Genomic DNA, 25,451 nt, shown 5'->3' with positions numbered 1-25,451 from the left:
TTGCTTTGTGCAGCTGGTTTACTGCCAAGTACATGTATTGAGTTACTTTGTAGTACACAAACAGATGAGGTTGTTGTGATGTCATAGAAACACTGGGAGTGTTTTCCATTAAATGATCATTACACTATCAGTAACAATCAGTAACAATATGTGACTGGAAAGCACCATTATTTCATAGAAAATAAGCTGAAGTAGTATTGCCTTCAAAAAGGAGCAGACAGAAAAAACTCCAACCATAACACACCAGTTGTTTTCAATCATACCTCCATATGCAGTATTTGCTCAGTACATACTTAGCAGTATTCTAAAATACACTCAACTGGTAGTTTATTAGGTAGGAAGATGTAGTTTTATGGTGTTACTGAACTATATTGTGTTATACTGATGGTGTTTCTATTATTTTGTCCATCCCATTTATATCAAAGAGGCTAGGATAACTAACAGAAACAGCTCTCTGTACAATGCCACACAATTCAACATCAGCACTACAGTAACTTCAGCCATACAGTTGAATCAACAAGGCACCAAACATCAGTACATTTTTGAGTTAGACAAACTTATTTTATTAAGTTTAGGTTTTGGGTTCATCCAACTTAGAAGCTTTACTTCTTTTAACATGCTCAAAGTTAGTTGAACATGTTATTTTACATTATTACAACTCAGAATTTTTGCTTCTGTCAATGGGTGTACTCACACAAGGCAATCCATACTGTGCTCGAGCACATTTGACCCCCAAAATGGAGTTCGCTTGACTAGTGTGATTGCTCAGTGCCATCCCCAGGCACAGTTCAGTGTACCGTGGCCTGGCCCAATTAAAGAGTTGGGCCTGGGAACAGTTCAGTTGGGTTCGAGCACGGTACACTGTAATGTGATTGCTGACCATGCCTGGACACAGAACATCAATGGTATCTACTATGCCAGAGCTCTTGTCTTCAACTGCATCTGCTGACATAAGTGTGCTCCATTGCGAATTGTTTCATGTGCAGTCTGAGTGCAGGCCAGCAGGGGAGTGGGGGGGGGCAATAATGCTCAGGCATGGAGGCAACTGTGTCTAGTGTGAGGACACCCTTAAGCAAAGCTAAAGTAACTTAAATATTTTAGCTGTGTCCTTTCAGAAGTCTTGGTTTGTATCTAAGTTTGGATTCTTTAGTAGTTTTATTGGAAATCATGATATCATGGCAGATAAGATGTGCTTGGGATCATTGGTCTTTGAAATCACCCCCAAGACCAGTGCAGGATGTGCCTGACATGGAGATCTTTCTTCTTCATGTATTTCAAAGATTTCATTTTGATTAGAAAGAAAACTTTCTGGCTCCTCTGAGACAGATGCATGAAGACAAACTTAGTGGCTTCCATCAGGTAATTTTTGTAAGGCCACATGAAGTTTGGAGGTCTGTAGCTATTGACTCTGCCGAAAGCTGGTGACCTCTGTGCACTATGTGTCTCAGCATCCGCTGACCCAGCTCTGTGATTTTACGTGGCCTACCACTTCATGGCTGAGTTGCTGTCGTTCCCAATTGCTTCCACTTTGTTATAATACCACTAACAGTTGACTGTGGAATATTTAGTAGCGAGGAAATTGCACAGATGGCATCCTATCACGGTACCATGCTGGAGTTCACTGAGCTCCTGAGAGCGACCCATTCTTTCACAAATGTTTGTAGAAGTGGTCTGCATGCCTAGATGTTTGATTATATACACCTGTAACCATGAAAGTGATTGGAACACCTGAATTCAATGATTTGGATGTGTGAGTGAATACTTTTGGTGTATATGTAAATAAGCTAACAATCTGTCTAAATAACTTAAACTAATGAATCAACGAAACAATTCATTCTATATTTAGTCAACTGAACTCATGATTTTAAGTTACACCAAGTATATTTGTTTCCTGTATTCTCCAACTAAAGATGACAACTTAACAGAATTTTCTGTTTGTAATGAATCGCAGATTAAGATTCTAATTTATCAGGACTCACTCACTTTTGTTGATGTAGTAGATGAGTATGATTTGTTGGCTCAATATAATGTTTTCTTTGAATTGCTGACAATTTAAGTTTCTGAGTCCTAACAACTTATAACTCTTGTTTATGCCAAAGAATAGATTTTTGAGGTTTTTACAGTGTAACGCTGAACCATATCACCTTTATGAAGGCACATTTATTTTGCACTGTTGTATTAGAGTGGTTTAGTTTTATCTGGACTACTTAATGACCTGACAAATAAGTGTATTGTTCTAATTTATGGTGCTAATATTTTGTTACAGAGCAAGCCTCTCTGTTTGTATAATCTGTAAGCACCATACTGGATGTGTCATTGTAGTACACAAAAACCAAACAACTGTCTCAGTTATTGTGAGTGGGAAAGGTCGGTTGAAATCGGGTCACTCCACGAAATTTATACAGTACATAGAATTTACATGCCATGAGGAGCACTACTTCAGTGAAAATCGTTAAATAATCTCTTCAGTCGCTCCTAGAGGGTGTTTTCCTTTTTCGAAGGAAAACACAAGACAAAATAACCATAATATCTTCAGAAGATTTAGCAGGCAGAGGCCTAATGATGGCATTAGCACTCAGTAGCATTTTTCCACCAAGGGAACTTAACAAGAGGTAGCCTGGCGCGTTCCATACCTGTAGTCCAGTGGAACATGAACAGCTGATGTGGTCCATTCCACTTTGCTTTTCACTGCATTTTCCCTGAGTCTGTCACTATTTACAGGAGGGCAGGGCCTCTGAGGGCAGCTGAGCAGTTTATCAAACAAGTATAAACTTGCTGAAATGTGACATCTTTGCTTCTTTACCTGCAGTCCACTCACTGAGGTCCTTGTTTAAAGCAGTGCTACCTCTTATCCAGTATGAATGTATGTACATGTGCATGTAATGCCAATGCTTGAGACGTGACGACACTGACAAGACCGATGACCCGTGCAAATACCTGAATCTTGATTTTGTACTACCTCCTAATGGGTGCCAAAATGCACTGTAACTCCAAAAACTTGTTTCCAGTAGTGTTTCTAGTACGTGATGTACTTGATTTATATTTCTGACACATACTTCGCTTGTGATGGTTAGATACTTGTTAAAGAAATATGCTGATATTGTATATTTTTCTAACTGCGAGAAGATACCATTAAAAGACAAAACCAACACTGAATTTATCTTACTAACAAATATTGTATGTGAATTCAAAGTCTGATACAGCATCTTATTTTTGTGCCACTGAGCTCCACTATTGTCCAACACCTATTAAAAACACATCACTGAGCCACACTGTTGCACTAGGTGGCATGTTACTTCATTACTGCGAACGTGGGCACTGTAATTTATTTTCAGCCGGTTCCACATACACCGTCTTGCTGCTGTAAATACTCACTAGGGAACCAAATGTGGATTAATCCATCTCTGAGAATTGTTCCCAACAAATGCATTATTTACCAATATTTGAGTAATGTTTGATAAAAAGCACGGTGGCCCAGTGTTTAGGGAAATTACTGAAACCCTTTTTAATAGTGGACCTATGTGTTTGTGCCCCTTATCTAAATGTCATAACTACGACCCACTGGGCTTGAGGCTGAGAGCCACAGACTGGTAAGGTACTGTGACCCGCCACACAACATAAAAAGACTACCTCTGCTGTTTTGCACAAACTCAGTGCATTCCCCCTTTGTTATATTATATGAAAATCTGCTGGTGACTGTTTTTTTTACCATCATATCTGCTGCTGTTGGTCATTTGCACTGCTGTCCATGTACATTTTCATAAGCTATTATACAGCTCATCACCAGATGCTGACCATCTGACAATGTTCTTGCTATTATTTGCACTACTGTCACTGATTATACATAGTTTTGAGTCATAGCCTATTAGGAGGTACCATTTAGTTTTATCCTAATTACTTTAATTTAGCGTTCTTATGCTAATTTATTCTATTTTAGTTTCTTAAATGGTATGGCATTCAATATTAGGTGAGAGACAAACACTATTTTGATTTTTCTGTATGACCTACACATATAGTGAATTGACAATAAAAACCTTTGAACCTTGGACAACATACTAACAACATAACATTACAGTAAAACCACAGTTTTAGATGAAAACAAGCCTTGTGGCAGCTCCATTTTTCCACTAAAGTAATTACAAAAATGACACATACTGTGGGACAAATGAAATTCATGATTGAAGTGTTGACAAAAATCATGACATTCAGTCCCTAAAGCTGAATAGGCAGCAGCCTGCTAACAGCTAAATAGCTAACTTATATTGAAAGTTGTTTGAACTCTGGTAACATTATGCCTGAGACACCTTAGCAGGTGGAAAAAGTGTTAGCTTGCTGTTATCTACTGTAGCTAGGTGACTGGAGAGCGCCCCATTTCCACAGCAGATCCAAAACGAGGTCATAATAATCAGTAATCATCAATAAAACGAACATTGTTTCAATATCTATTAAATCTAGCCTAAAATATCAGTTCTTATCTGCTAAAGCACGTCCATCAGGCTTCAAGAAAATCCCTAATGTGTTTTAGTGCCACAGACATCAAATCATTACTGCATCCTCCATTAATCAGTGATGCTATCTAGTACTCCAAAAGGTCCTACAGGGTCCTGTTTATGTCAGCACTTAAAACTGACTGTTTGGAAGCATTATCTGTGCATTTTGCTATATTTGTCTTACAGCATATTAGAACCAGGTACAAGAAGCAAACCGGTTTGTCATTTATCTTAATGGCTTATTTATTTGTACTAAATGCCAGGAACAGATTATGATAAGCATGGTGCATTACTTTTTTTTTTATGGCAACAGCGATTGTTTGGGAATTTCTGTTCAGGGTGTGGTGTAATAAACAGTCTTCTAAGACACCTTTTGTGATATACTGGGTACAAACAAGCTGCTCCAAAAGACCCCCATATTTAAAATCAGTGTTTACATTTTGCAAAAACCTAATGCTCTTGGAATTCAAACAAAAACATTGCAGCTTGATTTGTAGTGTGAATAATTACTTTAAATATATCCTTACCGTATGTGATGACAATAATTATGGTTGATACTTTATGTGTGGCATGCAGACAATCTAAATAAGTCAGACAAAGGGATTAGATAGAGGCAGTGTCTCATCACAGAAAAGTTCACACAACTAGACAGAAATGTTGAAACTTTCTTGCTTTAAGATCAAAACTGAAGACCTGGGAGTCACTGGTCTCTTGGGAACAGCTCAGATGTGTGTTCTCTGAGCCAATGACACATTTCTCCCCCCAGGAGGACAAGTTAACTCTTGCTGCAACTCAAAGCTCAGGGCTTTCAATATGGAATACACCAATCTCCAAGAGAGACAAAAACCAACATCTGATGCAAGAGATTCACAAAGTGAAATGGGTGGAGAATAAAAATCTAAAATTCAAATAGTTTCATGTCCTCTTTATGGTGTGTTCTTGGTGACAAAAGCTGTAGTCATACATCATGGTTTCTGGTGTAGGACTCTTTTAAGACTACTCTAGTAGCAGAGATGTTTCACTTGAGGTTGCAGTACCAAGCAAAGTAGATAGACCTTCTCATTTAGTGATGAAAGATTTGGGGGGAAAAACAATTACTCTGGGAAATATGTATTCTAAGGACATGTTGCATCACTCAGAATGACCTCTGTTATATTTTGTTGTGTCTGAGTAGAGCAAGTAAACTCCTCAGATTACAGTGAAATCTCTGTGTGAAAGTCTTATTTGTAATTAAGTTTTGCCCACATGTTGGTTCTAACTTCCTCATTTTATATTTTGTGCCTGGGTGTTTGTATCCTGACTTTATATGCAACAGCATGTCATACATGAAAATTCATATCCTTTCCATTATCTCCCCCAGCATGCTTAATGTTAATAGAAATGATGGGAAATGAAAGTGAATAGGCTTAACAGGAACTAACAGCCATTGTTTATCTCATCTGATTCATATTCAAACAACTGTTCCTGGATTCGATCCACTGTAGCCAGCACCTTGTACATGTGATTCAAGTAATGACTTGTATTATTATTTTTGAAGTGTTAGTGATAATATTCCATGACGAATGCATGTGCCCACATACAAATCCACAACAGGTCAAGTGCCTGTACTCTCAGGCTGAAGTCCATCACTTTGTCAATTCAAGAATGACAGGCAGATGCACACATAAGCACCAAGAGGTACTTTCTTTTATGGCCTGTTTATTTGTCTTTCAAGGAGGATATGTATTTTGATTTATTTTGGTCACACTAGTTGAAGCAGTATCTCCAGTAGTTTTACTTAAAGGACTTTGTGTACTGTATTTCTGTCATCAGTATGTCTCTGGCATAAAGCTGCTCTGGTCTGACTTTTAATAATTTTACTGAATGAATTTTAGCATTTGCCGAGTGCTGATAAATGACCAGAGGACAGATGCAGATGTTTGCATCACCCAGTTTTTGTGATTCAGCTGAATAAGACATTGAAATGCCAACAATGAAGTAGAGCAGCTCTGCTGCAACACATGCTCACCTTATTAGCTGGACTTTTCTCATTTATAGTGGAAAAGATGACACTTTCTTGTCATTAAATGATCTGCTTTAGTCACATTTACGCTATCTGGTCAGTCATATAAGAAATCAGGGGATACCTCATAATAACTTCAGCCAAAGAACAGACAAATGTTAAAGAGAGCAAGGCATGAGGTTGATACAAAAAGGAGAGTGTTTCAAAAATCTTGCAAGCGAGTATAAAGGACTGGTTGTTGCATCACCTGCTTCCACAGCTCGACCCTTTTACCATGGCAACGGTATGCCGGTTGGGTCGTCAAATGTGGGTGTAGAAAGAAGCCTAGAGGAGGAACAAGAGAGTGTTTAGTATGTTAGAGCTGCAAGGACAGGCTCAGTATTACTGCATTGAAAGAGTTGCATCACTGAAGAGGAATCCTCCCCCTGTGGCTTCATCTGTTTCTCTGTTGATTGTGTAAATCGAAGAGGCGGGAATATCTTAGCAATGGGGTCTCTTTGTAAAATGTCAAGAAACATTTTTCATTGCCAAAATATCTCAATATACATAGAGATTTTGGTTCAGCCCCTTGTCCAGCCTCTTGTCTGTGCACACAGGGTATACTAATGTAACCAATCATTTGTGTTTTTCCTCTTCTTCCCCTCTCATGACAGGAACAACAGAACGTGTCTGTCTGATACAGGGTACAGTCGAAGCCCTCAATGGTGTCCACAACTTCATTGCAGAGAAAGTGCGTGAGATGCCACAGAGCGCCCAGAAACCTGAACCAGTCAGCATACTACAGCCACAGACCACTGTCAATCCCGACCGTGTCAAACAGGTGAGATACTGGAAAGTCACTGGATCATGAGGATGTGTGGCCCCTATGCAGTATGAACAATTCACTTTAAGGACACCTTGTTTATTAGTTGCCAGCCTTGTTTTCTGGGCCATGACCCACAGTCTGGTAGGGTCAGGAAAATGTGAGTGTATCTGGTTATTTATACCTCCAGTCCTTTGTAGCTAGTCAGAGCTGTGTGGCAGCTGCACCCTAAACCCCTGGGATTAACGAATCACTGAGCAGAGCAGAGGCTGGTATACCAGTCACAAGAAAAATTAATGGCACTGTTTGCAATTTCCTGGTTTTCTGCATAAATTGCTCATGAAATCTGATCTCATCTTCACCAAAGTCACAAATATCATCAAACACAATATTTCTAAGCTGATAAAACACAAACAGTCATGATCTTTCATGTCTTTGTTGAACACACCAATTAAACTTGCAACGTGATGGTGGAAAAAGTAATGACAACTGTTTTAATAAGTGGTTGAACCACCTTTAGCAGCAACAGCCTCAAGCAAGCACTTCCTGTAGCTGTGGATTAGACCTGCACAATGTTTAGGAGGAACTTTGGACCATTCAGTAATGGCAACACTTGGCTTCTGATGTCACTAAACATCAACTGGAGTCAGGTGTTAGCAAACCTGGAGTCCAGTCAATGAAACGAGAATGGAGGTGTGGTTTACATCTACCCTGACTTATAAACACACTCAAACAGTGTTGTGTGCTATTCACAAGCAGCATCAGCTGATGCCAGCTATGCCTCACAAAAAAGGGATCTCAGAAGACCTACGATCAAGAGTTGTTGATTTGCATGTAGATGGTAAGGGTTACAGATTCATCTCAAAGACTTCAGATAGTCATCAGTCCACAGTTAGACATGCTGTCTACAAATGAAGACAATTTGGTTCTGTGGTTACTCTCCATAGAAGTGGGCGCCCAGCCAAGATCACTCCAAAGGCACAACACAGGACACTAGAGTAACAGCTAAAGACCAGAAGGAGTCATTGGAGTTGGTTAACTTCTCAGTTCATGAGTCAGCCATTTGCAAAATATTGAACAGGCATGGTATCCATGGCAAAACACCCCAGAGGAAGCCATTGCTCTTTTATGTATCAAAGACCACCTTGACACTCCCAATTGTTTGGGAAGAACACACACCACTAGGTATGCCATAAAAAGAGAACTGCGTACCAACATGAAAACATCATCCCAACAGTGAAGTACAGTGGAGGGAGCATCATGATGTGGGGCTGATTTGCTGCCTCTGGACCTGGACCACTACCCATTGTGAAGGGAAAATGAATTCCCAAGTTTATCCAGCTATCCTACTAGATAATGTCAGGGTGGCTGTCTGCAAGATGAAGCTCAGAACAAGTTGGGTGATGCAGCAGCACAATGACCCTAAACAATGAAGTAAATCTACTACAGAACTGCTTTGGAGACACAAACTCCACCTTTTGGAGTGGCCTAGTCAGAGCCCAGACCTCAACCCAATAGAGATGCTGTGGAATGATCTCAAGAGAGCTGTTCACACCAGATGTCCTAAGAATATGGCTGAGCTGAAGCAGTTCTGTGAGGAAGAATGGTCCAAAATTCCTACTGAACATTGTACACGTCTAATCCACAGCTACAGAAAGTGCTTGCTTGAGGTTGTTGCTACCAAAGGTGGTTCAACCACTTATTAAAACAGTTGCCATTGCTTTTTCCACCATCACTTTGTATGTTTATTACAGTATGTGTTCACCACTTTGTAAGTTTATTACAGTATGTGTTCAATAAAGACATGAAAGATCATGACTGTTTGTGGTTAATCAGCCTAGAAACATTGTGTTTGTTCATATTTGCGACTTTGGTGAAGATTAGATAGGATTTCATGACCAATTTATGCAAAAAAACAGGAAATTGCAAACAGCGCCATTACTTTTTCTTGTGACTGATGCCCCTCTTTCTTTTGAGCATTTATGATGTTAAATGTGTCTTTTGTTACTGTTTATTGCTACTTCACTGTTTCTGTTTCTCTCTAGGCCAAACTGATTGTGCCAAATAGCACAGCTGGCCTGATCATTGGCAAAGGTGGAGCCACAGTCAAAGCAGTGATGGAGCAGTCAGGGGCTTGGGTGCAGCTCTCCCAGAAACCAGAGGGCATCAACCTGCAGGAGCGAGTAGTAACCATCAGTGGGGAGCCCGAACAGAACCGCAAGGCTGTGGAAATCATAGTCCAGAAGATCCAGGAGGACCCTCAGAGCAGCAGTTGCCTCAACATCAGCTATTCTAACGTCTCAGGGCCAGTGGCCAACTCCAACCCCACTGGCTCACCCTACGCTAATACAGCCGAGGTGCTGCCCAATGCAGCTGCTGCAGCTGCTACCGCCTCCCGCCTTTTGACAGGAATGGGCGCCTTCCCTACAGCCATGTCCAGTTTTTCTGGCAATGATCTGCTGGCTATCACCTCAGCCCTCAACACACTGGCCAGCTATGGCTACAACACTAACACCCTCGGCCTGGGCCTCAACCCTGCAGCTGCTTCTGGGGTCCTTGCTGCAGTAGCAGCTAGTGCAAAACCGGGTGGCGCCGGCGGCGGCAAACCCCGCGTGCCCTCCTATGCTAGTGATGCCTCCAGCAGTGCTGGCCACCCTGCTACAGGCCTCGGCGGATTCTCCCTAGGTTCTCTAGCAGCTGCTACAGGGGCTTCCAATGGTTATCTAAATGCTTCATCCCCACTGATGGCCTCCTCCCTATTGGCAACAGAGAAGCTGGCAGATGGGGCCAAGGATGTGGTTGAGATTGCTGTTCCTGAGAATCTGGTTGGTGCCATTTTAGGGAAAGGAGGGAAAACGCTGGTAGAGTACCAGGAGCTAACAGGGGCCCGCATCCAGATCTCCAAAAAGGGAGAGTTCATTCCTGGTACTCGGAACCGTAAAGTTACGATAACAGGGTCGCCAGCCGCTACGCAAGCAGCACAGTATCTGATCAGCCAGCGGATCACTTACGAGCAGGGCGTACGCGCTACCAACCCACAAAAAGTGGGCTAAAAGGAAAAAGAAGAGGAAAGAAGGAAAGGATGAAGACAGAGACAGAAGGGCATTGAGAGGATGATGATGAATCGAAAAAGAAACGTCCAAATATCTGTTTAATATTTCAGTATCAAATGAGAGAATCACAAAGGAGGAGGTGGGGGAGACAACCAAGATAAGTGTGTGTGATATGTGAATGTGTTTTTAGGACTAACGTCCTGATGTTTTTAAAAGTTTGTGTCGAGTCCTTTTGATGATGGTGATCAGAGTAAGCTGAACTGGTCCACTGCCAAGCTGCAGATTCAAGGGTGAGGCTGTATGGTTTCACCCTTCTCCAAAACCTCATAGCTGTTTTCTTTTTCCTTTGTTTTAAATTTTATTAAATTTTTTGTGGGTTTTAATTTCAGTTGCAAACCTCAGCTCCCGGTGAGTTGAGAATGTCAGATGAAGTTCCAGCCAGCTACTAGAGCTGTTTTACAAGCCTTGCTCTTTGTATACAATGCGAAAGGCATTGTTAACAGGGGAGAGGTTTTATGCTGAGCACCTGAGGTCATCTCAGTCTATGGGGAAGCAATCTGAGTATAATTTCTTTAAAGAAATCGTATCTATTTTGACATATGTTGAATTCTGGCTCATATAATTGAAGTTTCTAAATTTGGGTATTTTATATTTTCATCCTTTTTTATTGACATGATCTCATTCAAACACAAATAGATTATTTAAACCTGTGAATGCAGGTTGATCTGAATGTAAAAACAGTATTAGCCTATTGCTATTTTTTATTTACAGGGATCAAATATTGTGTTGCAGTGAAAGAAATGTATAACTCAAACCCAGTCTGAACTTCACTACTGCTGTCCGCAAGTATAGTTCAGGGGTTAAATAATCAATGTGAGAGGATAGAGGAGACACACAGGAATGTATAAATATATTTTACATGAACACACGTAGATGATGTTCCCACAAATGCACAAACATGGAAGCATATTTGCATATTCAGTCACAGCTACAAACACACAGAAATATGTTTTGTTTAACCCTTTCTTGGTGCTATAGGATTAGGTTTATATCTCTTTTACCATGAAATCAGAATTGCTCTGGCGACTAATCTCTTTACTTGATTTAAACTAAGTGGATGTGTCGTCCAGCCATTAGTAGCCCATTGGATCTGACCTAGCCTTGAAACCAATGAAAAATGATTGATTTTAGCATTTCATGATCAAAAATAATACAGTCTTAATATGTTGTCCACTTTCCTTCCCTTTTTTTTTTCAAAAAATTGGCCATACTCTGGATTTTATCTGACAACATTTTTTGCCTTTGTCACACATTTGTAACATGCAAGAATTAAATTCAAGCTCAGACTACCTTGAAGCAGTGTCTAACCAGTTCAGTTTGCAAAGGGAACAAAGCACTACTAAAGCATTTTGATAAGAAAAGCAGTATGAACCAATATCTGTGAACAAAGAAACTATTGCCTTTATATTAAGGGTACCAAATAGTCACGAGACATACACTAATGAAAGGGAAGTAAACTGACACTTGAAAAGAAGGTTTGGGCTCACTTTTTCTGTGAGCCTTCCTTCCCAATTTGCATCAAGACAAAAAAGAAAAAAAAAAGCAGTTCATCCAGGCAGCCTGTTATCTTTCCCAAAACATGTTAATGCTCACTAAGTTTGGTGAAGCACATAATAAAACATAACGAAATGTTTTGGCATCATTGTCTTTTATGGGCAATTGTTTGTCTAATGCAGGGAGGCTAATCGTCAAGTGCATTTCCAAGCACTCAAACATTATCTTGGCTTCCTTGTGTGCTGCTATCCATGGTGTTCATCCTGAGTACACTGGGTCTCTGAAGACTGCACTGTGAGACATTAAGAACACAATGTAAAGTGTGTCTGTCCCTGCTTGGGATGTGAGTATATTTTAATGTGCACATCTATGTCACATACACAAGACCTATCAGTACTGACAGAAGGGATATCACCACAAGAGCATTTATACTGCAGCGTCTTGTGATGTTTCTGTTTACCAGTACCAATGCACTGCACTTAAATTAGCGGATGTTTCCTGATCAGTGAACCACAAATTATTCTCACCACATTTTTCTGCACTATTAATCTTCAGTCCTAATACACCCACTTCCCCACTCTAAAGACATCTTTCAATTGTCCACATCAACCCAAGCTCTATGATCAGCTTCCTAAGTACACGGCTGTGAGGGTTGGTGCTGCGTAGTGTCCAAGAAAATCAGAACCACTCCCATTTTTGGGGTGGGGGGGGATTTAATGAAGAGCCTTTCCCCTTTTTATTTTCATAATTCATGATGGAAAGTTAAAACAGTTTCATTTTGTCTGAACATCATGCATTGCAATTACAACAGTGAGCCTTTCTTCCTAAGTGATATCTTTCCTTTCACTACGTGTCTGGAAAGCATCACAGTCATCCATAACTACAATCTGGCCACTAGTGAAGTCATAGCATAAGATAACCTTTTACTGCCCAAGATTTTAGCATATAATAAATAAGATACAAGCACAAAACAAGGGGATGTTTTATCAATGCAACTGGACTGCTTGCCTGCAGAGAGCTCTTCTTCAAAGCTCTCTGATCAATACATTGTGCCAAATACTAGTCCTCTGTGCCCCTCATTGACTTTCCTCTTTCTCTCAACATTTTATTCCCCTGCATGTTGCTGTTTCTCACCATTCTGAAAAGTCCTCCTGTGTCCTAATGCCCTGTCTGTGCTTCCTCCTACACTGTGCTCTCCCCCTCTTTCTCCTTCCTTCTGTCTTGTCTTGTCATGGGTGGTGTGTCAGGTGTGCTGCTGGTGGGAGTTATGCACATTAGGTCATAAGGTTATGAAAAGATTTTAATAGGCTGTAGAGTTCATAAGGCTGAAATGCACAGAAAACACCTGCCTCCAAAACTGTGACACCCAACCAGCTCAAAGTATCAAACCCCCTCTATCAGAAGAACAAGTAGGATTTAGAAAGGTTTAGACTGTGAACTATGGCCTTTTAAGGGAAGAGAAAGTGTTTTGTTTTGTTTTTCCCAAAAGAAGGCAGATCTTGGTTGACAAAATATTCATATGTTGGCTGAATAAACTGAGCATACATTTCAGCCACTAAACAAAGTATAGTAAGGACAGAATGCATAAGATAGTGACAGCCAGGTGAGAACTTGTTTGTGACCTCAAGCCGAAACAATGACATCCTTTATGCATATCCTCTTATCTGAAAAATGACTAGAATTCATTTCTGTGGAATACAATATGTCATGTCATATGATCTATATGTACTTTATTGTAGCTATTCTAGTTTGTAGTCCAAATGCAGTCCAGCGTTGTCAATACAATGTGAACTATGTTATATTTGTGTGGATGATGAGAGTGCCAACTAAGCCTGACTAAGATTAGCTTCGCGATTTGTTTGTGCATTACGATGACTCATCATCGACCGGTGGTGTCCATATTTCTGTCATTGATGATTTAGTTTGACAGTAAGAAAATGTAAAGAATATTGGAAGCAATATAGTAGCATGTTGTCCTGTTTTGTGTTTTATGTCTGTTGTATGAACCTTTGAAATTACTAAGATTTTGAATGAATAGGTTTACATGTACTTTTTGTAAGTTATGAAAATGCTGCTATTTGATAAGTAAACTATACAAAATATTTTAGTTGAAAAGATGTCTGGTCTGTTGATTAGAAACATGCTCTAAAAGGCTGGAGCATAAAACGAGGTGTATAGAATACTATACAGTATTGGTAAGATAGTAAAAGTAATAATAGACTCCATAGTACAACCTGTGCCAAACTAGACCTCCGCAGCTTCTGAAATTGTAGATGTGCGATCAAATGTTAGATATCAATAACTTGTTTAGAAGTACTGATCAAGTGCCAATCAAACACTGTCTTTTAAGTTATGAAAAGATAATCAAATACATTACTTAAGAAAACAAAGGACAAAGAACTTTTTGTGCATTGTTTTATCCCATAGGTACATAGAGTAAGAGTTAAAGATTGTGATTTTTATGGATCCAAGTTGTTTTACACTCCATGCATCCCTTGTGTGTTTGTTTGACCTGTGGCTTAAGTACAGCTGTTTTCTCACAAATGTCTCTATAGGCCAGCATGGACTAAGCATAACATGTTATAAGCATTCATGACATAGCCATTAACAATCAAAAATGTGTTTGTGGAGTTAGGTGTTATCTTTTTGCACGTCTTCTATTGCATGGTATCAAAGTAAATTATGGAGGAAAAAATTTTACAAAAATTTGCGAGGTGTCTCGCAGCATTCAAAGACATAACACTGCATGCAGTCAAATGTAAAGCACTTAAGTTTACTCGCCTCATGTTTAAAACGTTGTTTTTTTATGTTGTGAGTTGGGAGGGAGCTCATTATTGTCATGTTGGCCCGCAAAAAAGAAAAGACACAGACACACATAAACATTTCAGATTAAATTCTCATTGATCAAGTTCATCTCTCTACACATCATCAGAGAAGATATATTGATTTTTAGGTACAGTAAGGAGTATTAAAAATGTGAAACAAGCAAACTGAAAATGTTATTCAGTGCATTGGCTCCTTGTGTTTTGTTTTTGTTTGTTTTTTTGTTTTGCTTTTGTTTTTAGGATATCAGGCATGCATTTCTTTTGCAAACAGGTTGAACCTCATATAACCTGTCTCATAATTTAGATTTTTATGCCACAGCTTGAAAGCCCAGATCTAAACTATGAATGTACCCATTTACTCTTTTCTTTAAATATATTTCTGTCGAATGTTATGGGTCTTTAATGTAAATTCAGGGCAGGAATGTCAAATACATGTAGAGTTAATATCTATGTCAATAACAGATTTCAGCTATAGTCAGGTAGGCCACACATGGCCACAGTCATGAACCAGACATGTTTTAACACAACTTCCAATTCGCTGTCAACATTATCGTGTTTGTTTGGTGTTGCATAAATGCACTTTACTGATCAGTGGGTCATACTGGGTGTGAAATGAAACAAACCATGTTGGCTTTCACAAGCTGTTCTTTTGCCATTCTTTGCTGTTGTTACTTTGATTTATTTATTCCCTGATCCTGTTGGGTCTCATGAATGATGGAAAGGGCTGGAGTCTCAGACAAAACAGAAAAGTAGCACCTGTTTCCCCACATGAAGGCTTCTCCTTCACATTCCCTTCACCAGAGATTTGTGTCAATCACTGAGTGCTTTGTTTTAACTAACATGCGAAACCAGGTGGGATCTGTACACTTGTGCCCTTTTTGCATCTTCCTTTCCTTTGAATTCCAAATTACAAAAAGGTTTGAATTTCTCCAGCAAATTGGGATTTAAGCACTGGGGTGAAGGTCCTGAGGGATGCAAGCTGAAGGTCTGGCTGATGTAACAGTCAGATCTGAGAGGCATAATCGGCACCAGCAAAATGAAGTTTGCCTCAGCCCCCTCAAATAATGAAAATCATGGAGGAAACTGATCACACTTTTGAAGGCCTAGTATGATATGTCTCTTTATTTTTTGTTACAAACCGCTGTCATTGCATTTACAGGTTCACATCTGAATGCCAAATGAACTACAGTATCATTCCAAAAGTGTTTTCCACTCCAAATGTACCCCCTACATTCACCCGCCCCCCCTGGAGCCCTTTCACATGAAGGCTAAGACTGGTTTCAAATGCTACAAACTGGATAAGGCTGCTTGCTCCTCTCTTAAAACCTCTTCTACCTGAGTCTCACTTTCTCAGCCTACACAATATCACGATTTGTGTTTCATTGCACAGAGCACCTGCTACTATGTCCACCCTTTAAACAGATTAATGTATTTCTGAGCCCTTTTTGTCTGAGAAAATACAGAATTCTTGCCAACCAGACATGAGGCCATTTTTATCTTTGACCCTTTGAACCTCCCATGAACTTAGTTGGTCTTCTCCATCCCCAAGAACGTATGTATGTTTTGGATTTTACATCACTTTTACTGTCAAACTCTGAGACTGTTCTTTTATTTTGTGGCTATCTGGACAATTCTGCAGGGTTGAATGCTTGCCCATAAGTGTTAACTGGAGAAAGCATGCCAGTACCTTGCAAACATTTTCATGTCATTGTGAATTTTCTCTTGGGGTTCAGTTTTACTTTGTTTGACCTCTGTTCTTTGCATCTCAGAAAAAAATGGACTGACAGCATAAAATCATATATTCCAGCCTGAGCAAAGTGATGTTTTGTTGATTGGGTACATTTCTCTGAAAGTCCACAGTATTAAAGGGCTTTCTAGGATATATGTCTTTTCAAATTAAAATGTCCTCTGAATATGTTCACAAATGAGAGGAAATGCCTTCATGTGCCATTTTAGACAGTGTGAAAGCTTTCAATGGCAAATATTTGTCAGCAAGAATGCCAAATAATACCATACTGAGCCAAAAGGCAGCCAGCCTACATAACTAAATGTTAGATCACGGGAATGGTTACGTCTCAGTTCCACTCCCTTTGAAAAACATCACCCTAATTGTATGACATTTGAGCTCATGTACCATTATTGTTATGCTGCCAGTCTGTTTTCTGCTTTTGTCAGAGAAACATCTCAGAAGCAGTATTTTTTCTAAATGATACACTGTTGATAAAAAACAGCTACTATGGTGAGGGAATGAGAGGATTTTAAGTGTCATTGTTTTTATTATTAGTTAATTTGAACATTATTCATTAATAGATTTAACGGTAATGACTATTTAATGTAACTGTAGTACTGTGTTTGTAAAAGAAATTCAGTGAGTTGTGTTTTATGACTCGTGGACTACCAGTGAAGTCAGCATTTCAGTGTTAATAATGGAATTGTTTTTTAAAGATTATTTTTGCGACGGCAACAAAGAGTCATTATAAATGTTCATTTTAACATCACTAGTCTTCTGTCTCTTTTATTCACCGCCTTGCCTCTCTGCTCTGTCTTACTTGAGTGAAAGGTCGAGTGTTGATACAATGGAAAACGCAAATAGATCGATTTCTGAAGTGCTGAATCTGAACGCATGATAAATGTGAACAAATGCTGTGTTTACATGGACACAATAAGGCTCATGAGGAATCCAACTGAATTGCAACAATTATGTGGCGAGAAGCAGCATAAATTTCACAGCTGGTTTACAAGGATTTATTGATAGTTGGGTTTGTTTACAGAGGGCAGGGTGTAAGACAATGGATACTACATTTAGTACCTCATTATGTACTTCACCTTAAAAAGCCGGTTTTGTTGACTCACAGTGGCAGTGACTTTTGTTAGAGCCCTCCTCCACACACGAGCATTTTGTCTCATTTAGTTAATCATCCAAGGGAAAGCTTTAACCATTGCTGCGATTACACTTTGAACAGAAGACAGTTTGTTGAAAAGCTGAAAGATTATGGGCTTTTACAGACTGAGGCCAATCCAACATCATTAGGGTGTCTACACATGTACACATCCTATTTCAAGGTGTAATCAGGTTACAATAAGTGTAGACATGTGTGTACCACAGTAGGGCTGAAATTCATTAATTTTGATTTTGCCAAAAGAGGAAAAAATTCAACAAAACAAAAAAATTCTGTGAGGCTGTAATGTAAGCATATGCCAACATGCCGGCAGGCATGCCATTGGTTAATTAGCTAATTAGCACCAAAGAAAATCTTTTAGGATTATAGTATCACCTTTAGGAATAGCGGTGCTTTGGTCTGAAAGCCAACATCAGTACGGTGACATACTCATAATGTTTCATGTGTATTATAATCACCATCTTTTGTTAGGGTGTTTAGTATGCAAACACAAAGCGGTGTCATTAGATTTAGTTTAGTTTTAGTTTTGTATCTGGTCATAAATCAAATTATTGAATTGGATGAATGTGACAGATTTAATGCTAACCCATCCAACAGTTGTCAAGACATTTTATTCAAAACCATAAATGTTTTATAGTAGAAAAAAATCAGGGAATTATCTAAGTGATTCTCTGTGAACCACGAACATCTGTACACAGTTTTGTGCCAATCCATCCAATAAATGTTGAGGTAACTGAAAAACTACTGGTGGTGCTAGCCGAAAAATTAAGAGATCATCAAAATGTAGTAGAATTCATCCTCTGGGGACCATGGATTTCCGTACAAAAGTTCATTAAAACTAATTCACTAATTGTTGTTGAGATATTTTAGCATCGACCAAAGCAGTGGAACAACTAAGAGACTGACATAACCATCCACACAGCCATGGCACTAGCTTGGCTAAAAAAGATTGTTTGCCCTAGTATTTTCCTTTTTTGTGGTCTGAGTGAGCATTCAGACCGTCATGGACAAACTCCCTAGTGAAGCCCTGCATGGTGATGAAAGTGTTAAAGCTCCTTATAGTAGGATGATGCACTACGCTATTCAAATCACAGCAGCTCTGGGACTGATTATACATCCATTGTTTAATCAACTGTACCTAATTAGATTTAATGTGAGAATTCTTTGTAGCTGTGGTCAGAGTCAGAGGTGGATAATATGACTGAGTAATATTTGATATTTAATACGAGCCAATATTAGTAGCACAGTCCCAGTCGTTTCTACATAGAACCGTACATTTCAAAGTTCTGCAATTTGTCATACCATGAATTTTATGTAATGACTTCCATGAATCAATCAGCACACAGCCTTTGCTCTGACATTAACTAACTTTTTCACTGCCCAGCAAATGCACTGTGAATCTTCTGAGCTCAGCTACACAAGCAAGGAAGGTGACGTCACATACATCTGGCTGCAGCTACACTGAAATCCTACTCAGTCTATATTTTTCTGAGAATTAGTGGCATAGCAACCGGAGGTGCAGTATATATTCTGTAATGGACACATTATACAATGGTGGATTCTTTAAAGGTTTTTTTTTTAATACTTGGTAGGTTGAGATCTGTGCTATTTAGACTTGAGGAAGAAATCAAATAAATGTTTTCAGTATTTTCCATCATTCCAACAGGAATGTTATTTGGGCTCTTGGATGACAGCTTGTTGACTATTAGTGCATGAGAGCAATGACCCCTGTCTGGGTAACTTCTGAAAAGTGCCCAGTTATTGTATGTCTACTTTTTTTCTCTATAACTGCTCTGGAGATAAAAATGTATTGCTAATTTGATTTAAGTACCTTTGGATAAAAATCACTGAATTCCTTCCAGGTTGCTTGTGGAATTCAGTGAAAGATGCACAAGAGCAGATGGGCTTGCTCTGTGGAAAACCTGCATGTAGCTTGCATAACAGTTATCAGAATGACTAACTAACTTGCAAATATGTCCTGGCAAATAGGCATGTAACTGCATATGTAAAGTCCCTGGGGTCATTGATATTTGGGGAGTTACATGTTGCCAGTTTGAATGAATGCATTCTTCCGTCTAATCCCCTATAGTTCATCCCTCCTTTTACCATGCCATAACAAAAATATTTGGAATACTTAGAATATCTGGCATGCCGCTTAGAGTACTGATGAAAAACAGCAGCATTTTCAGTCTTACTCATCTTATTTGAACCCTTATCATCCAGTATCTGTCTTAATCACACTGTTCAATCTGCTTTTTGTCAAGCCCTTAAGACCAAAAGCACCCTCCTAACGTTGCAAAGGCAAGAAAATTTTCTTAGCTTCTGATGTGTAGTGACAAAGTGAAATCTTAACTGAAAATTTTCTGCACATCTCAACCCATCCCTTGTCTCATTTCTACCTTGAATTGGGGTGCAAAACCCTGCAGCAGTATACATTTAAGGCACATTTGATTCCTGGTGTGAGATAAGATAGCAATGGGCTTGAATGATAAAATTGCGTTGTCAAGGTAACAGGTTGTTCTGAAAGCTGCAAATATGTCATACTGGGGATGCTCCTATGAAATATTTCAACCTGCACCCTCTGCAGCACTAAAGTACAGAAACTCTGCATTTCACTCCCTCAAAGTTGAACAAGTAACTACAAATGTAAAGTGGTTTGCATTCATAATTCAAAGACATTTAATAGCTAGTCTGTCTTCATCAATATTATTGAAATGATTCACTGCAAATCTCATTTGCAAAACCAAATCATGGCTGTCGGAAACCTTGAGGTAGCACAGTGATTTCTTTTAATGATGAATGAGAAAAAAGGTGGGGACTGCTAGAGAATAGAGATATTCTGAGGCACCATTTAATATGGCTCCTGATGTAACCATGGATACCTCTGTTTCATGGATGGAGTAATTTTAGCTGGATTGGGATCTGAAGGATAGATATCACTGTTTCTACAGTGCACATCATATATGATCACATCTTAAATATCAGGTTACAGATATATTGAAAAATGTGCATTCATGTCTTACAGTTAATGTCATAGTTGTCATATGTAGTGTACTGTATGACATGTGGTGATAATAAGACATTATTATAATATAATGCACTGCACAGTGAACCACTGACATATGAGAGGTTTTGTTTTCAGAAAAATGGTGCATTCACAGAATCCAGGGAGGTATCACAAATGCAATGCCCGACTATACTGTATATATAATTTAGTAACCTGGTAAACAGCAGATGTGAAAACAAAGACTGTAGTTTTGCAAATTATATGGCAGCAAATTTGTGAGAAAAAATGACAGAGCTGAGGTTACTGGGGGAAAACTGCTGTCATAATCATCAGCGTCATATAACTATAGGTGTTTATGAACATGTTGTGATTGTATTTATAAATTCTGTTTCTGTGTGTGGTGAGAGTGCAGAATGGTAGCACTGAGCCTTATCAGTTGCAGAGAGAGCTTGCACTGTCAAGGCAACCATGATAGTGCTGACCACAGGGGGATTAAGAGGGGATGTAGCTATGATAAAAAACAAAGCAGCACTAAGAAGAACTCAACTAGTTTCTTGAAGTCAAAAAATAAGACACTCATCTGATCAACTTAAAGTGTGAGTGAGTTAGAAAACTTGCAGGAATAACTATTGTACATGTTTTTACCCACTGTTATCATAAATGTCTGAAAGATTATTTAAAACTGACAATGATAAATGCTGCCATGGCCTTCTGTTTCTTATTTTTAATGTGAAAATAATTTAATCAGACTTTAAAGGTTATAAACACATCTCAGATATGATTTCTTTGCTAACCTGGGTGTGTCGAGGAGCCTCTTGTGAATTGATTTATTATAAAAAAAAAGATCCATCAGAAACCTTGTCATGTTTAAAAAGAGTGTTTTGGATCCCATCTACATATTATTAAATTTAAAAAACAGACAGACATTTATTGGTCTGATTAAAATGTAGAAGTGCAGACTGAGGAATTATAATCAGTGAATAAACGCAGTAACATGAGCCATTAAAATGTGCATATATTTGTTTATATTTGTATCATTATTGACAGATTTGCATGTATTTAAATGGTTCACTACTAAACTATCTGCATGGTGAATGTAGAGGACAACGTTATGCTGTCTCAGCTCTGTCTGATGCACTTTGACTCCACCTGCTGGATTTATTCAGCAACATGTTTGTTGTGCAAATACCATCGACAGTTGCTCAGAAATGTCAGCATTATGAACTATAAAGATGAATATGACTCAGATTAGATTAGATTCAACGTTACTGTCATTATACATGTACAAGTACAAGGCAATGAAATACAGTTTAGCATCTAACCAGAAGTGCAATAACAGCAGTGTGCAGTTTTTACTAATTTACTGATGGATAGGTACAATTGATATTTACAGTAAGATATGTAGGGTAATGTACGATATACAACAGACTTTATGGATTTAAATGACAAATAATGGACCAAGTACATTAAGCTTATAAAACACTAGTGCAATGGGATGAAATGGAATGAAATATTGCAGAATAAGAAGATAACAATACGTTACATGAGTGAACAGTTCAATGAATGTAAATAGTGCAAAGATAAATTTACAGTATCTGCATATGTACAGTGTGCAAATGAATAACAGAGCAGTATTCTGTGAGTATGTGTAAATTAACAGATCACTTCAGTGTTACAGGTAACAGAAATGTATTGCATTAGTTCTGGGAGGAGAGATGAGAAGTGTTCCCTGTGTGCACCCTCAATGGCTGGAAGTGGAGTCCCTGTGATGCGCTGGGAAGTTTTCACCACCCGCTGCAGCACCTTGCAGTTGGAGACAGAGCAGTTTCCATACCAGACACAGCTGGTCAGGATGTTCTCGATGGCACAGCGGTAGAAGTTCACCAGGATGGCTGAAGACAGGTGGTTCTTCTTCAGTGTCCTCAGGAAGAAGAGGTGCTGGTGAGCCTTCTTAACCAGGCTGCAGGTGTTGGTGGACAGGACAGATCCTCTGAAATGTGGGTCCCCAGGAATTTGAAGCTGGTGACATGTTCAACAACCATCCCATTAATAGGCAATACTCAGTAGGCAAAACGAACTGTAGGAGTTTGCTGCTGCCTTTTGAAGCAGTTCTGGAACATAACAGAGTAGAGAGATGACTGAAAATGATGGGACAGAGAGATGGAATGCAAGCTATAGCAAGGGTTCCTGCCTGGACTTGAACCAGCGATGTTCATAGTCAGTACCTTGGCCTCCAGGGCAACCCAAAAGATGAACTGCAGCATTTGACAGTTTTATCTGTTAATGCTGTTCCACAGAAACAAATGCAGTTATCCTTGATATGGTTCTGCATATTCTTGATCACTGAAAAAAAATGTTCCCTTGGCAGTCCGGCATAATCCATTTTGAGTGTGAGGTAATCACTGCTTATATGATCCAATTATCACAGAATAGGATTTTGTCAAAATAAATGAAAATACAAATTTCTCTCCCTTCTTATTAAACTGTGTTTAATTATTCAGTGCAGTGTGTTATCATCTTTAAATGTGCCCCAAGTCCAATGGCAAATCTTCAGAGCGATTGTTAGGGCTTTTTAGCAGTGCTCCAGTACCACTGTGTGAAAGTGCTTAACTGCTATAAAATTGTACTTCTCCAAAGAAATCAAAGTAGCAAAGTACAACTGAACCATTTATGTTACAGAAATAGCTTATCTGTAAGGCAGAAGGTAACACACTGCTGAAGCTCTAGTGGAGCCTCATCAATCATGTGCAGTAGTTTTAAAATGAGGATCCAACTGGATTCTTGAAGGAGCTCCAGGAAGGTCTCCAGCTAAATGCAGATCAGTGTTGTCCTATTGTAGCATTCACTAATGATTACAAGAGTTACATTTATGCTTACACATCTTATGAAAATATGTTTGCGATTGCACAAGCAACAATTATGGAATCAATTATTCTGCTCAAGAACTATAAATCAAACCACAGATAGATTAATCTTAGTCTGTAATCTAGTATAGTAGACTGGTAATTATTGCTATTATATAATATATGTACTGCCAATACAGCTGACTAGATCACATGTTGTTTTGGGATAGGAAAAGTATTTGTTCCACTTTATGTGCCACAAAATGTCTCTATTTATATGTCTCTGTGGAAGTCAAAATTATCCCGGTGAAACTATAAGCAAATGTAATCACAGTTGGATGATATGTTTTTATATGGTTTAATAGACCTACCGATCTTCTACAGTCACTCTTCTGTGTGTTTATTAAATGTAAAACAAGTCAAAAGCCCTGTGTAGTCAACATGGTTTGGTTCCTCAGGGGAACAAGCATTTCAATGGAGTATATCTTCAAAACTAAGTACTGCATAGCTTATAGACTAACACTACTGACACATGATTCCAGACCAAATGGTGGCAGGAGTATTCTTCAAATTAGTTAATACAGTGCGCAAATTAAATTAATAATAAAAATAGAAATGAAAAGGCGAAAGGGAAAATGCAACAAAGATGTTGTAACTATGTAAAGATACATAATTTGTCCCGGAAGTGTTGTCGAGTTATGACCATACGCCTATGATACAATTTGCACTTCAATGGGAAATGTTCATCGCTCCGAAAGACAAATGATTGTTTATATATATTTTTTTCAATAATGAAATGTACCACTACACATTTTCAATCCTTTACGTACAAGGTATAACCCGAGTGACGCTTTATCACACCGCGCATGCCTAGAACAAACGACCCGACACCGTTTCGGACGAGAACAATGACTTTTGTGTCATTTGCGAACTTCAGAAGTTTAACAGAGGGGCCCCCAAATATCTGCACATTATGGTTGACATTTACGATGACTGACATTTGAAAGCACTTCTTTAAGTGCTGTCAGCGCAACTAGACACCAGGGTATATAAACAGACAATGTGCATGGTGTCAGGTCAAAACGGGAATTTGATTTACTGGCAGTCGAAGCAAAGACGGAGAGAACTGCGAGGCATCATCTTGCATCCTAGTTCCTCTCTGTAGCTTCGGTGGGGCGTGTTGAAGGAGAATGCTGCCAGATGAGTTTAGTGGAAGTCACGGAAGGTCTTTTGGAGTAGCCTGCTATCAAGTTCACGAAGTGCTGTTGCTTTACGGTAAATATAAGCATAAAGTTGTAGATAATTCGTTTTGCATTAAACCCAGTGTAGAAATACAGTTGTTACAACTGTCATTCCGAGTTTTGCTGAATTTGACGTACCTAGCTGCCTTTGAAAATTAGCTGAATGTTAGCTTAGCTAGCGCCAAAGTTAATCAGCTGTGTTAGCTTACATGCTATCAGGATTCTAACTAGCTTTATATGAAAACAACAACAACAAAAACAAACAAACAAACAACAAAACAAACAAAAACAGTGCGGTTTAGACGATGGTTTAACCGCGTTAGACAGCCACGAGGGATTGGGTCAATAGCAGGGTCAGATAATTTAGCATCTTCTCGTGCGATGTTTAGCTATACTTTCACTGTTACGTGTAGCGTTGGTATAAATTTAGCTAACGATGCTTCGTTACTTAACATACCCAGTCTTAACAGCAATGTACAAGTATGATATTTTATGAAGTTCAAGTTTTTAAAGTTGTGTTATTGTAAGGATTAGTATTAATCCGTTTTTCGCAATACAGGGTGCGGCACTGAAGCTAATCCATCATAGGAAAGCTGGTGGGTGTGCACAGGGGGGAGCCTTCACATCCTGTTAGCCTCTGTTCCACTAGCTTCAGTGACTATGTAATCTGCACACCAGTCAGTGTTATTAAAACCAGTGGCGGTTCTACATTGAATTACTCCCCGGGCGAGACC

At 39.0% G+C, this 25,451-nt stretch overlaps 2 protein-coding genes across 3 annotated transcripts in view; both read left to right on the top strand.

The window, feature by feature from the left end:
• LOC109967721 (RNA-binding protein Nova-1) overlaps positions 1 to 17,224 on the top strand; it is a 28,617-nt gene extending 11,393 nt beyond the window's left edge. For both annotated transcript variants that reach the window (XM_020613490.1, XM_020613491.1), the window contains exons 3-4: positions 7,146 to 7,312; positions 9,340 to 17,224. In XM_020613490.1, the coding sequence (XP_020469146.1) occupies positions 7,146 to 7,312; positions 9,340 to 10,347 (1,175 nt within the window). In that variant the 3' untranslated portion in view covers positions 10,348 to 17,224. The remainder of the gene's footprint in view (positions 1 to 7,145; positions 7,313 to 9,339) is intronic.
• Positions 17,225 to 24,625: 7,401 nt separating this feature from the next.
• LOC109967723 (calpain small subunit 1) overlaps positions 24,626 to 25,451 on the top strand; it is a 9,147-nt gene continuing 8,321 nt past the window's right edge. Inside the window, exon 1 of the mRNA XM_020613493.1 lies at positions 24,626 to 24,751. The gene's annotated coding sequence lies outside the window, so the exon portion shown is untranslated. The remainder of the gene's footprint in view (positions 24,752 to 25,451) is intronic.

The sequence above is a fragment of the Monopterus albus genome, unplaced genomic scaffold, assembly GCF_001952655.1.
Source record: "Monopterus albus unplaced genomic scaffold, M_albus_1.0 scaffold134.1, whole genome shotgun sequence".
Lineage (NCBI taxonomy): Eukaryota > Metazoa > Chordata > Actinopteri > Synbranchiformes > Synbranchidae > Monopterus > Monopterus albus.
The sequence above is the reverse complement of the archived record's forward strand: the minus strand, read 5'-3'. Positions and strand labels throughout refer to the sequence as shown.